Here is a 13,128-nt window from a genome sequence, read left to right on the forward strand (position 1 = left end):
GAGCCAGGTGTGGTGGGACACACCTGTAATTCCAGCAGTTGACAGGTGGGGGCAGTAGGAGCAGGAGTTCAAGTTGGCCCTCTGCTGCATGCAAATTGAAACCAGCTTGGTTTACTTGAGATCCTGTCAAGTAAACCACACAGAGAGAGGGGGGGGGTGGGAGGGGGAGGGGGGGTGGGAGGGGGAGGGGAGAGAGGTGGGGAGGGGGAGGGGAAGAGAGAGGAGAGCATTAGGACCTGAGTTTAGATCCAGAGAACCTCAATAAAATGCTGAGTACAAATTGAACAGTGCACACCTTTAATCCCAGCACTTGTGAGGCAGAGGCAGGTGGAGTCTGGTCTACAAGAACTAGTTCCAGGACAGGCTCCAAAGCTACAGTGAAACCCTGTCTCAAAAACAAAAACAAACACAATAAAAAAAAAGAACAACAAAAAAGCTGAGTACAGCCAGACAGTGGTGGCATCACAGGCCTGCCTTTAATCCCAGAACTCAGGAAGCAGAGGCGGAGGTAAGTGAATCTCTTGATTTTGATGCCAGCCTGATCTACAGAGCGAGTTCAAAAACAGTCAGGGTTACAGAGAGAAACCCTGTCTAGGAAAAAAAAAAAGCTGAATAGATGGGCTAGAGAGTGGCTCAGTGGTTAAGAGCACTTGCTATTCTTCCAGAGGAGCCAGGTTCAATCCCTAACACCCACAGTCCTAACTCACAACAGTCTGGAACTCCAATTCCAAGATATCTGATGCCCTCTTGTGGCTTCTGCAAGCACTGCAAGCACATTATGCACAGACTTAACGTGCAGGCAAAACACCAGTACACATTAAGGTACTCCCTTGCCAGAAGATAGCAAATTTCAGATTAAGAAATGTGTGCATAGCCTTTAATCCCAACACTTGGGAGGAAGATATGAGGATCTCCATGAGTTTAAGGTCAGCATGTTCTACAAAGTGAGTTCCAAGAGAGGCTCCAAAGCTACAGAGAAATCTGTGTGCATACTACAGCATGTTTGTGGAGATGGCAGAACTATAGGGAATGGGTTCTCTTCCTCTACAGTGTGAGTTCTGGGAATTAAACTGAAGTTGTCAAGCTTGGTGGTGGTTTTTTACCCACTGAGCTGTATCTCTAGTACCAAGTTATTTCTTGGTTTCATTTATTAAACTTAGGTTATTTCACTGGGTGGTGATGGTGCATGCTTTTAATCCTAGCACTCAGGAGACAGAGGCAGGTGAATCTCTGTGAGTTCGAGGCAAGCCTGGTCTACAAGAGCTAGTTCCAGGACAGCTAGGACTGTTACACAGAGAAACCCTATCTTGAAAAAACAAAAACAAACAAACAAACAAACAAAACACCCTTAGGTTATTTCAATTATTTTTTGTTATCATTAGTTCAATATTTATTCAATATGAACCCAAGACCTTGAGCATGCTAGACAGGCATTCTCCCCATGAGAGAAAATGCCTAACCTAAATATGGTGTGATAAGTCCTTCTGTCAATGTGTTGCTTTTATTGGTTAATGAATAAAGAAATGTTTTGGCCAGAGGCTAAGCAAAATAGAGCTAGGTGGGAAAACTAAACTGAATGCTGGGGGAAAGAAAGCAGAGTCAGTAAGAGTCCATGGAGCCGCCAGAGGGGAAAGATGTGAGCCACCAGCTGGAACCTTGCTGGTAGGCTATGAGCCTCGTGATAAAATATAAAATAATAGAAATGGGTTAACCAAAGATATAAGAGCTAGCTAGAAATACACTTAAGTGATTGGCCAAGCAGTGATTTAACTAATACATTTTCTGTGTGATTATTATGTGGTCTGGGCAGCCTGGAATGAACAAGTGGCCTACTTAATAAATATTCTGAATTTTGTTCTGCATTGTATAAGCTAATTTTTACCCTGGCAGCACTACTAGACTAGGATCTGCCACTTGTCCTTGAAAGACCAATTAAAAAGACAAGTGAGGCCTGGAGAGAAGGCTCAGTGGTTAAGAGCACTGGCTGCTCTTCTAGAGGACCCAGTTTTTATTCCCAGCACCCACATGGTGGTTCACAATTATTGTAACTCCAGTTCCAAGAAATCTGACACTCTCTTCTGGCTTCCATCAGCACTGTACTTAGGTGGTGCACAGACATACATGCAGACAAAATACCCATATGCATAAAATGAAAAAATAGAGACAAGTTTATATACCTTTAAAAACCCCATAGTGATAACGCCAGGCTGGCTGAAAATATCCATAGGCCTGGTGGTGCTGGGAGGGTAGATGCCATTATGATGTGTGGTGGAGAAATGGAAGAGAAAGAGGAGCAGATTGGTTCATGTGCTGTGGAAAGAGGTGGAACTGAAGAAGTAAAGGTGTGGAGGAACAGGCTGATGTGTGGCCTGCATGCCATCTGGGACCATGGTGATGTCAGGGCCTGGGCTTACTGTGGAGAGCCATGTCAGGATCCGTGGTCCTATAGCGGCCAGGGTCTAGGTTGATGTCCGTGGTTTAAGTTACCACTGGAGACCAAGCAGATGCCCAGTGCCTAGACACCCACCTGAGCTCATGGTGGTGTCCGAGAGCCACACTGCCACTGGGGCCAGGCTGATCTGAGTGGCCTGTGCTGCCACCCAGGGTGATGATGATGTCTGGAGCCAGGCTGCTGCCAAGGGCTATTGCTGGGTTCGTGATCCTGCTGCAGCTGGGGTCTGTGCTGATATCCATGGCCCAAGATACCACAGTGAACTGTAGGAACCATGCATGTTGAAACACAAGGGCTGTACTGAGCAGCCATCCCACTATGCTGGTCCTGCCCCTCACTGGCCACTGTGGCAGAAAAGGCTGTTCCTGCCCTTCACTTGGGAGGGATAGCCCCACTCCTTAACACAGGAGGGGTAGGGGCATAGAAGAGCTGACTCTGCCCCTTGTCTGGGACATCCCCAGTAGCCTGTGTTGTAAGGAGGCCACTTGTTTCCCGGATGCCCGGCAGTTCAGACCCGAAATAATCACACAGAAATCGTATTAATTAAATCACTGCTTGGCCCATTAGCTCTAGCTTCTTATTGGCTAACTCTTACATATTAATTTAACCCATTTCTATTAAGCTGTGTATCGCCACATGGCAGTGGCTTACCGGCTAAAGTTCTGGCATCTGTCTCCAGTGGGGCTACATGGCTTCTTTAAACTCTGCCTTCCTTCTCCCAGCAATCAGTTTAGTTTTTCTGCTTAGCTTTATTCTTTTGCCCTATCATAGTTCAAGACAGTTTCTTTATTAATGGTATTCACAGCATATAGAGGGGAATCCCACATCACCTCCCATTTTGTTTAAATAAAAAGGTTTTAACTTTAACATAGAAAAATTACATATAACAAGATGGTATCAAGCACAAATTATAGTTACAATATTTATATCTACTTTATCTTTTATCACAACCTGCTTCCAAAGACAAATATTTGACAGAAAAAAGTCTCTCAGTTTTCTTTGCTATGGTCTTGAATAAGTTTAATTTGTTCCACTAATTTCTGTCTCCTCATCTTCCTCTCCTCGTCAGTAGAGTTATGAGCTGAACTGACCTAAGAGTCACTGCTATTTTGAGACAAGTCTCACGATGTAGCCTTGGCTGGCCTAGAACTCACTGTATAGATTAGACTGGCCATGAACTCATAGAGATCCACCTGCCTCGGCCTCCTAAGTGCCGGAATGAAAAGCATGCATCACCACCCTCGGCCCTAACCTTAGATGTTGGCAACCGTTTCCTTAGATTTCGGAGGCTCTGTTTCTACCTATGTTTGAGTACTTCTTTAGTACACAGATTAGATTGGTTAAAGAGACAGAATAGTTTGCACAATTATACCCACCCCAACAGTAAGAGAATTGCCCTTCCCTTTATTTTCCTCTGTATTTTCCAAGTTAATAATAAACCTAGCTAATCCATGTCGCTGGGCCCACGCCCATCTGTCCACTACTCAGATCCAATACTTTGGAGCCAATATTTTGTGGAAAAGAAATACTCATCGAAGGGTCAGCCCTGATAAGTGGAGGTGGCAGTTCTCCCCAAATCTTCACAGTTATGGATAACCAGACACAGAAGACCTTTGGTAGAAAGCACAAGGAGGTACCTGGGAATGGGTAAGAGGCCTCCATGCTGAGTGCAGCCTTCGTTTTTTGCTACGGTTATCTCCGTTTCTTCGTTTGCTTGTTACATGAGCCATGGCCTGTTCTCTTTTTGTTGTTGTTGTTTAATTTTATTATGTGCATTGGTGTGAGGATGTCATACCTTCTAGAACTGGCGTTACAGACAATTGTAAGTTGCCATGTGGGTGGCAACCATGTAGGTTGTCAGTGATCTTAACCGCTGAGCCATCTCTCCAGCACCGGCCTCCTGATTTCTAAAAACAACACACACCCCAAAACAAAAACATTCGTTTTCTTCAAGTTAACCTTCACAGCAATTTACATGCTTTGTGTTATTGAACAAGACTAAGGAATAAGGAGAGTGTCACACATTCTTATACTATCTCAAAGTCACCAGATGTTCTGGGTTCTGTAGGTTTCAATTTTTTGTTTTGAGACAGGAGCTCGCTTAGTAGACCAAGCTGACCTAGTACTCAGACCAGTCTGCTTCTGCCTCCCAAGCACGGGGATTAAAGTTTGCCTTTCCACTCTTCTCGAGTTGCGGGGGGTGGGGGAGGTTTCGTGCAGCCTTTTAGGGAGAGATGACTCATTTATTCTCTTGGCAATCAAGATTTATTTATTTATTTATTCATTTAATTCCTTAGACGAGATGTCGCCGCTTTTCTCCGGAGGAGGAAGAAGAAGAGTCGGCAAAGTATTTCCCTGCAACCACAGAAGTACGACCCGGAACCACTTCCCCCAGTGCGGACCAATCAGCGCTTTCTTATGGCAGCTGATTTAGTCCCGGAGTCCTGCCAAAAGGAAGAACATTTTGATTGGTGCGCAGCCGGGTGCGCAGAGGCTCACGGGAGTCTAGTCCCGCCACCTCGCTGTGACTGCCCAGAAGATCTGTCAGTCATCCGAGCCGCTCCTCTGGTCACGCCTCTTCCGCCGCCAGTCAGCGACGCCGCGGGGGCCGGGCGGCTCCGCTAGGCCCAGGCTCGTGCGGCTGAGAGGCGCGGGGCCGCGCGGGGCGGGCCTGGGAGGGGAGCGGCCGCGGGGGCGGGGCCGGGGCGGGGCCGGAGGAGGAGGCGGAAGCGGCGAGCGAGCTGGAGCCGGAGTCGCATCGAAGCTGCGTCGGGGCCCGCGGAGCGGCGGCGGCGGGGTTGGCCGGGGCGAAGGGGCGCAGGAGCCTGGGCGGGCGGGCAGAGGGCCGGGGGGACGCGGCCCGGGTGTGGGTGACGGGCGTGCCGGGGGGATGCGAGCCGGGGCTGCGGGGCGGGGCGGGCGGCGGCGGCCGCGGGTGCGGCGTCGGGGGTGGGCGGCCGCATGAGGCGCGGGGCCGGCGGCCGCGGGACGGCAGCGCGGCCGGCGGCCCGGTCGCTCCCGCCGCAGCTGCTGGCCGGCGCGCTGTGCCCTGACAGCTGGGCCTCGGTCGCTCTCGTCTCGGCCGCGTCCCGGGCCGCCGCTGGTGACCACTCGCCGCGCCGCCGGAGGCTTCACCCGCGCCCTCCCTCAGGACGCGCCCGCGGAGCTCGGGGGCTTTCGCCCCGGACCCGGAGGCCGCGCTGCGCGGGCCGGCGGCGAGGCCGGAAGATGGCCTGGGTGCTCAAGATGGACGAGGTGATCGAGTCCGGGCTGGTGCACGACTTCGACTCCAGCCTGTCGGGCATCGGGCAGGAGCTGGGCGCCGGCGCCTACAGCATGAGGTAAGGGGCGCTGCTGCCTCCTCCCGCCGGGGCCTGCGCCGCGGGCTCGGGGTCCCTCCGCGTGCTCCCGTGGCCGCCGAGCGGCTGGAGGGGACCCGGCACTCCGGCCGGGGGAAGCCGCTCTAGCCGATGAGCCTGGGGCAGAGGGAAGAGGGGCTTCCTCTCCAGTGATTTACGAGTCTTTTTAGCTGCGATCGGCTGTACAAAAGGCAGCGCTTGGGACGGGGAAACGCGGCAGCCATTCCTGCCGTGTCTGCCGGGGTGGCCTTGGCGTTTTAGCCGCTAGCCGTTCTAACAGTGAGTTTTGTCGCGGGGGAAAGTAGCCCCGAGGGCTGGCGAACGCGCTCTCTCGCCGTCTAGTCTCCTGATTGTGTGGCAGCGAAGCTGGTCCCTCGACTCTTGGTTTCCTCCTTCTCAGAGTGACTCCCCTCAGGCTGTTTCCACTTGTCGAGGGCTTTAAGGTTGCGCCCCAAACAATAGTTTAGTCCCTGCTGCCTGCTCCAGCGATGTTCCGTTTTGTATAATCGGGAGAAGCTGAAGCAGAGAGGAGCCAAGTATGTCTGCCCCTTATCCCGAAAGAGTGGAAGCCCTTTTTTTTGCTATGGGAGTATGACTTGTGTAGGGTATGGTTTAGCCAGTGAAGGGAAAAACGGAGTGGTCTTTGAAACTGATGTGAAGGAAGCGGAGCTGTCTGTTTTCAGCAAATGCCTGCTGTGTGCAGTGCAGGGCAACTCCGCTGCTGTCCAGGGGAGGACGGGAGCCTTAATACCCCAGAAGGAATGACCTGGGTCGGAACTGGACTGGAGAAGTCCCAGCTCATCCCTGAAGCAGTCCGGCTTGGCTCTGCCCCACGCAGAGGGAACTCTCAGAACAGCGGGGAGGGTTCTTGGCCCATGGAAAGCAGCGGAGGAAGGCTTGCTAAACTGAGAGCGAAGTCGCTCGCTCGCATCTGACCCTGATTTGGTCTCTGCTAAACTTGGCATCTCCTTTCTCTCCAGTTGTGTAACTTGAGGGCTTTAGATGAGGTGGACTGTTTTCTAGAACAGCTGTCTTGGTTGTTGAGGAAATTGAGCTACTGAAAGTCCTGGGCTCACCCCGCTGTAGAGGAAGCTTCCCTCTGGAAACCCTCCTGGAGTGAGTGCCCTTGTCCACTTGAGAGCTTATGAACGGAGCCTAGCTGCAAAGCTTGCTTTTTGGCAGTTTCTAGAGCTTGATTTTTTCCTGGGGTCTTCTGTGAACTGTACTTGTGGTTTTTTGTTTGTTTGCTTGTTTTGCTTTGTTTTTGTTGATTCTGCCAACTGGCTAACTTGTGTTTAGGGTTATTTCGCTGAAGAGAAAATTAATTCTTAGTGATATCCTTCCCTTGACCTTACTCTTGAAATTATGCCGGCGTCTTTGTGGTTCTCAGTAATGATACTACTCCGGGAAAACCTTTCCCCTCAGTGTCATTTAATCTAAAGTTTCCAGTATCTCTGACAGTAAATAGGAGTTTCTGAGGGGGTCTTGTTTATTTATTCACATTCAACTGGGTTCTGCGAAATCAGGAAGAGTTTATATCTTGTGCCTTCAAGACCCTTGGTTTAAAATGTTCGCATATAAGACACTGTGAAATTGAGCTGAGAAGGAGAAAGTCTGAGGGACATTTGTCTTCCATAGGCCTCCCCGTGGTTTGCTGTCTCTCCCCATTTTCCCTGAATCTTGGAGCAGCCTGCTTGTTCTGCATAGGAATCCGATAGGAAGCAAGCCTCACCTTTCTGTTACTTGTTCACACCTGTTAAGCTCAAAAAGTAAGCCCCAGGTGGTGGCTTGCATCTGTAATTTCAGCACTTAGGATGCTGAGGCAGGAAGATCATCTGAGTTTGAGTCCTGCCTGGGTACATTTCTCTCTCTCTCTCTCTCTCTCTCTCTCTCTCTCTCTCTCTCTCTCTCTCTCTCTCTCTCTCACACACACACACACACACACACACCACACACATACACACATAGCTTAAGAAACATCTGAACTTACTGGAAAACTCTTGATAAAAATTTTGTTTGGGCTGCAGAGATGGCTCAGCATTTGCCACCAAGTTTGTGAACATGCATTCTAGCTCTAGAATACACATGATAGAAGGAAAAAACAGACTTCTGCAAGTTTCCTTGTGCTTTTTTAAATGTAAGCCATTTTTATTTTGTTCAAACTGTATTTGTGGATGTCTTAAATTCATTCTGTGTCTAACTTCATGGCTCTGGGAATTGAAACAAAGGCCTTGAATTTACTAAGTAAATTTCTTTTTTTTTTTTTCAAATTTTTTTCCTTTTGAGACAAAATCTCACTATGTTGTCCAGGCTGTACTAAAGCTCACTATGTACCCTAGGTTTGCTTTCAATAGACTCCTTAATGCTGGGATTATAGGAATAGTCACTGTAACTAGTTTAGGCCACATTCATTCATTCATTCATTTTGGGAAATTCTCATTTATCCCAGAATGGCCTTGAACTGAGTAGCTAAGGATGATTTTGAACTTCTGATCCTCCTTGCCTCCACTTCCAGAGCGCTTGGATTATAGGTGTGAATCACTTCCTGGTCTATGGGATTGGACCGAGGTCTTTGTGTAGCTTGGCTCACTACCAGTTGATATGTATCTTCTGCCCTTTCAACCTTTTTTAGACTATTTTTTCTTTTCTTGTTTTTGTTTTTGTTTTTGGCTGTTTTGGAGCTTACAGTGTAACTCAGGCTGGCCTCAAACTCACAGAGATCAGACTGCCTCTGGGATTAAAGGAATGTGCCACCACATCTGATTGCAATTTTATTCTTTTTTTCCTTTTTCTTTTTTCCCCCTTCCTTTTGCAATTTTATTCTTAAAATGTGTTTTAGGGGATTGTTTCCATAGCTCTGTGAACAGTAACTGGAAAGAATTGGAGAACTGATCTGCAGATCTTAGATTTTGCCAGGCAGTGGTGGTGCATGCCTTTAATCCCAACACTCAGGAGGCAGAGACAGGTGGATCTCTGTGAGGTTGAGACTAGCCTGGTCTACAGAGTGAGTTCCAGGACAGCCAGGGCTGATGTAGAAATAACTACTCAAAAGTTGAAGCCAGTCATGATGGTACACACCTGAAATCCTAGTATTGAGAAGTGGAGACAGGAGGATTGGTTGTTTAGGACCATCCCTGCCTACTTTTTAGTGAATTTGAGGCTATCTTTAGTTACATGAGACTGTCTGTCAAGCAGAAAAAAAATGGGCTGTGGAGAGATGGCTTAGTGGTTAAGAGCACTGGCTGCTAATTCCAGAAGACCTAGGTTCAATTCCCAGCACCCACATAGCAACTTACAACTGCCTGTAAGTCCAACGTTCCAGGGGATCCTAACACAGACATGCTGGCAAACACTAACGCACATAAAAATTAAAAACAAATTACTTTTTAAAGATTTATTTACTTATTATGTACACAATATTCTACCTGCATGTATGCTGCAGGCCAGAAGCTAATTACGGATGGTTGTGAGCCACCATGTGGTTGATGGGAATTGAACTCAGGACCTCTGGAAGAGCAGCCAGTGCTCTTAACCACTGAGCCATCTTTCCAGCCCTCAAATTATTTTTTTTTTAAAAGACAAAAATGTTTTGTAAAATTCACCTAGAATGAATTCTAGATTTGAGGTTTTAGCTCTTTTTCAATGAGAACATTTGCAAAATTGTTTGCACATGTCATTTTTTCAGACATATGGGAATATTGAGATTATTTTAGTTGTGTTTGACTCATGATCCTAGCTGAGTCTTAACTTCATGCTACTTAGTAGTTAGTAACCTCTTACCCCGCTCCTGCTCACCACCCCCACGCTTTCCTAGATGACTTCCTAGCCTCAGAATGCTTCTGTGTCCAGCTGGCTCCCTTACTTGATATTGGGAGGTCAAAGCACATCTGCACACACACAAGACTTCTGGGTTGTCTGAGTGTGCTTGGGCATGGGTGACAGTCTTTCTATTGGTTTGGTCACTTGGACTTCTTGAGACAGTGAATTGGAATTTACTCAGCCTTTGTGTCTTCAGATGTTGCTCCCAGATGCTGCTTCTATAAACTAGGTGGTAATCTGTAGTCTTGGCCAGGTGGGGCGCACACCTTTAATTGCAAACATTCAGGAGACTGAGGCAGGCAGATCTCTGAGAGGCCAGCCTGAGTTCCATGATAGACAGAGCTACATGGTGAGACCCTGTCTCAATGTTCCCCCAACAACAGCAAGAAGAAGCCTTCGCAGTCTTTTTCCTCTCTCCATTTCTACTTCCCCCTTTCTGCCGTCTTCTGGATAGCTTCTTCCTCCCATTCCATTCCCCTAACTTTCCAGTGACAGTCAGAGCTGCTGTTCAGCCACAGTTCTTAATTTGCCTCATCTTAATTTCCTGTTCTGGTAATTCTATGCGTTTGTTCTCCTTGAAAGTCTCTGTTCCCTGAGTTTTATTTCTTCAAACTAGGTAAGCATGATTTCTGAATTTGGGTCTGATAATTCTAGTGTTTGAAGTCTAAATCATTTCTATATCCAGACAGGAAAATGGAAACCACTGAGTTGTTTCTGGTGGAGAGGTTAGTGAAACCTTCCACAGCAGAGGTGATGAGAGGGCTGGGGAACGGGGCTCTGGCACCCTTAGCTCCTCCTGGCTCAGCACCTCGCTCTCAGAAGCCTGTGTGTTGACTACTTGTACATGCCTTTCCCTGCCCCACTTTGAAACTCCCACAAGTACTTCTCTTTGGCTCAAACTAACAAGATTCCAGTTAACTAGAAGTCTCCTATGAGGGTTGTGAGGGCTCTGTCCTCTGCAGCAGAGACAGAAGAGCTGGGTACTGCAAACAGGAGTCTGGGACTGGGTGTTAAGCCATCTGTTGTTTTTGCTTTGGGTTCTTATTCCTAGAGTCTTGTTTGTCCTTCTGTGCTTGGTTATTTTTGAGTCTTAGCATTGTGGAATTACGTGGAACAATTTGATGCCTGTGGCTTTTCACTAACTTGTCAAACTCTGGGAAGCCTTCCTAACCTGGTTAGGGGCACCTTAAGTCCACATTTAGCTGTCTCCTGGCTCATCTGGAGAAATGAATGTGGCAGGCATCTTTGCAGAAGCTTGCTCTACTGATGTAGGTGTCTTCTATCTATCTGATGATTTCATTGGTTAATTAATAAAGAAACTGCCTTGGCCAGCCCTTAGGTGGGTGGAGTAGACAGAACAGGAAGAAGGAAGTGAGGTAGATAGCTCAGTCAGATGCCACGCCTCTCCTCAGTGAGACAGTTGCCATGAAGCTAGCCACCAGAACAGACAGGCTGAATCTTTCCTGGTAAGACACCACTCGTGGTGTTATAAAGATTACTAGATATAGGTTAAAGCAAGAGATGTGAGAATTAGCTAGTAGGAGGCTGAAACTAATGGGTCAAGCAGTATTTAAAAGAATACAGCTTCCGTATAATTATTTCGGGTAAAGCTAGCCGGTGGCCAGGAGCCGGGCAGGATGAAAAGCAGGCCTGCCCGCAGCCCCTCACTACACTCTACTTCATCCATGCTCTTGGAACTCTTTCCTGTCCAGTTCATTTGGGGGTAGGGGGAGTATTCTAGACCCATAATGTAGCCAAAATAATGACAGCTCTGTGATTCTATCTTCAAACTGGAAAGGCATCTTTTGGTAAAAACTGTTTTGCATTCCAGGTTTGCTCAGTTTTTGAACTTTGCTTATATTCCAGCCTATTTCCATACAAGATAGTTATTTCTCTCTCACTTTATTGTTGCTGTTGTGTTGTTTTGTTTTTTTGAGACAGGGTTTCTCTGTAGCTTTGGAACCTGTCCTGGAACTTGCTCTCTAGATCAGGCAGGACTCTAATTTAAGAGATCTGCCTGTCTCTGCTTCCAAGTGCTGGAATTAAAGGCATGTGCCACCACAGCCCGACTGATAGTTAGCTCTTAAGTACTTGTTAGAAGAAGGTATGTTGGGGCTTTGGGGCTGGAGATAAAGCTCAGCTCTTACTGCTTTTGCAGACAACAACCAGGGTTCAGTTCCCCCAACACCTGCATTGTGTCTTACAACCACCTACCAGAGATTTAGAGGATCTAGTGCTCTCTTCTGGCTTCCTTGGGCTCCTGCGTCCATGTGGGGCACATAAAATTCATGTATGTGCATGTGTATATGCACATTAAATATTTTTTTTTTAAAAGAATACATGTGATTTTCTCTGTGTAACCCTGGCTTCCCTGGATCAGGCTGGCCTCAAGCTTAAAATTTTACCTGTCTTTGCCACCCAAGTGCTGGAATTAAAGGTGTGTGCCACGACTTCCCGACTATATATGTGATATTATAGAGTGTGCTCCACGACTTCCTGGTTATATACGTGATATTATAGAGTGTGCACCACGACTTCCCAACTTTATACGTGGTATTAGGGCCCTTCCTGCTTTGCTGGCCTGGAACTCTCAGTAGTCTTGGACTTGAACATCCTCTTCATGTGTTTGGTTTCTTGTTTGAGTGGGCAGAGCTGGCATATACTGTTCTATTAATTCAGGCCTCCATGTTGTTATTTTCATCTTGGTTTTATTCTTGTCTTTTGAATTTTGAAAAATTTATTATATTTTATTATTGTGTGTGTGAGTGCATATCTACATATGCATTCCATACACACATGAAAGTCAAAGGACAGCTTGTTGGGGTTGGTCATGTGGGTCCTGGGGACTGAACTGGTCACCAGGCTTATGTGGCAAGGACCTTTCCTGGATGAGTCATTTAGCCAGCCCTTTGTCTTTAGAATTTCACCTTCCAAATATGCTTTCATTACTTACTACTTCCTCACTAAGAAGTCATCAGATTTTAACTTGTATTTGAAAACCACCCCATCACTATAGTTGCATTCAAAGCTATGAAAGCGGATACAACACTCAGCACATGCTGGGTCCAGCCATTCTCCTGTAAAGCAGCATGCTGTCCTGGGCTGAAGAGGTAGATGGCTCAGGGGTTAAGAGCCTTGGCTGCTCTTTCAGAGGACCCAAGTTCCATTTCTAGAATTTACATGGTGGCTCACAACCACCTCTAACTCCTTCCTGTTCCTGGGTATCTAATACCCTCTTCTGGCCTCTGTGGGCACCAGACATGCACACAGTACACAACTATCATGTAAGTAGAACACCCATACACATAAAATAAAAACAAATAAATTTAAAAAGAGTCTGTCTTTAATACTCAAAAGACTCTCCATTTGTAAGATTACAAAAATTGAGTATTAGCAGTTCTATATGACTTAACATAGGAAATCTTAAATTAAGTGTTTTATTGATTTAGCAAATATGACTCCTTTGTATTAGATGACAATGAATAAACAATTTTAGGT

At 47.0% G+C, this 13,128-nt stretch overlaps 1 protein-coding gene across 2 annotated transcripts in view; it reads left to right on the forward strand.

Moving 5' to 3' along the window:
• Positions 1 to 5,199: 5,199 nt before the first annotated feature.
• Ubp1 (upstream binding protein 1) overlaps positions 5,200 to 13,128 on the forward strand; it is a 51,037-nt gene continuing 43,108 nt past the window's right edge. Inside the window, exons 1-2 of one of the 2 annotated variants that reach the window (XM_038321778.1) lie at positions 5,200 to 5,249; positions 5,604 to 5,793. In XM_038321778.1, coding sequence (XP_038177706.1) covers positions 5,681 to 5,793 — 113 coding nt within the window. In that variant the 5' untranslated portion in view covers positions 5,200 to 5,249; positions 5,604 to 5,680. Of the gene's footprint in view, positions 5,250 to 5,535; positions 5,794 to 13,128 lie in introns of those variants that run through there. The other variant, XM_038321779.1, reaches the window with a different exon arrangement.

Source organism: Arvicola amphibius, chromosome 3 (genome assembly GCF_903992535.2).
Source record: "Arvicola amphibius chromosome 3, mArvAmp1.2, whole genome shotgun sequence".
NCBI classification, from domain to species: Eukaryota; Metazoa; Chordata; class Mammalia; order Rodentia; family Cricetidae; genus Arvicola; species Arvicola amphibius.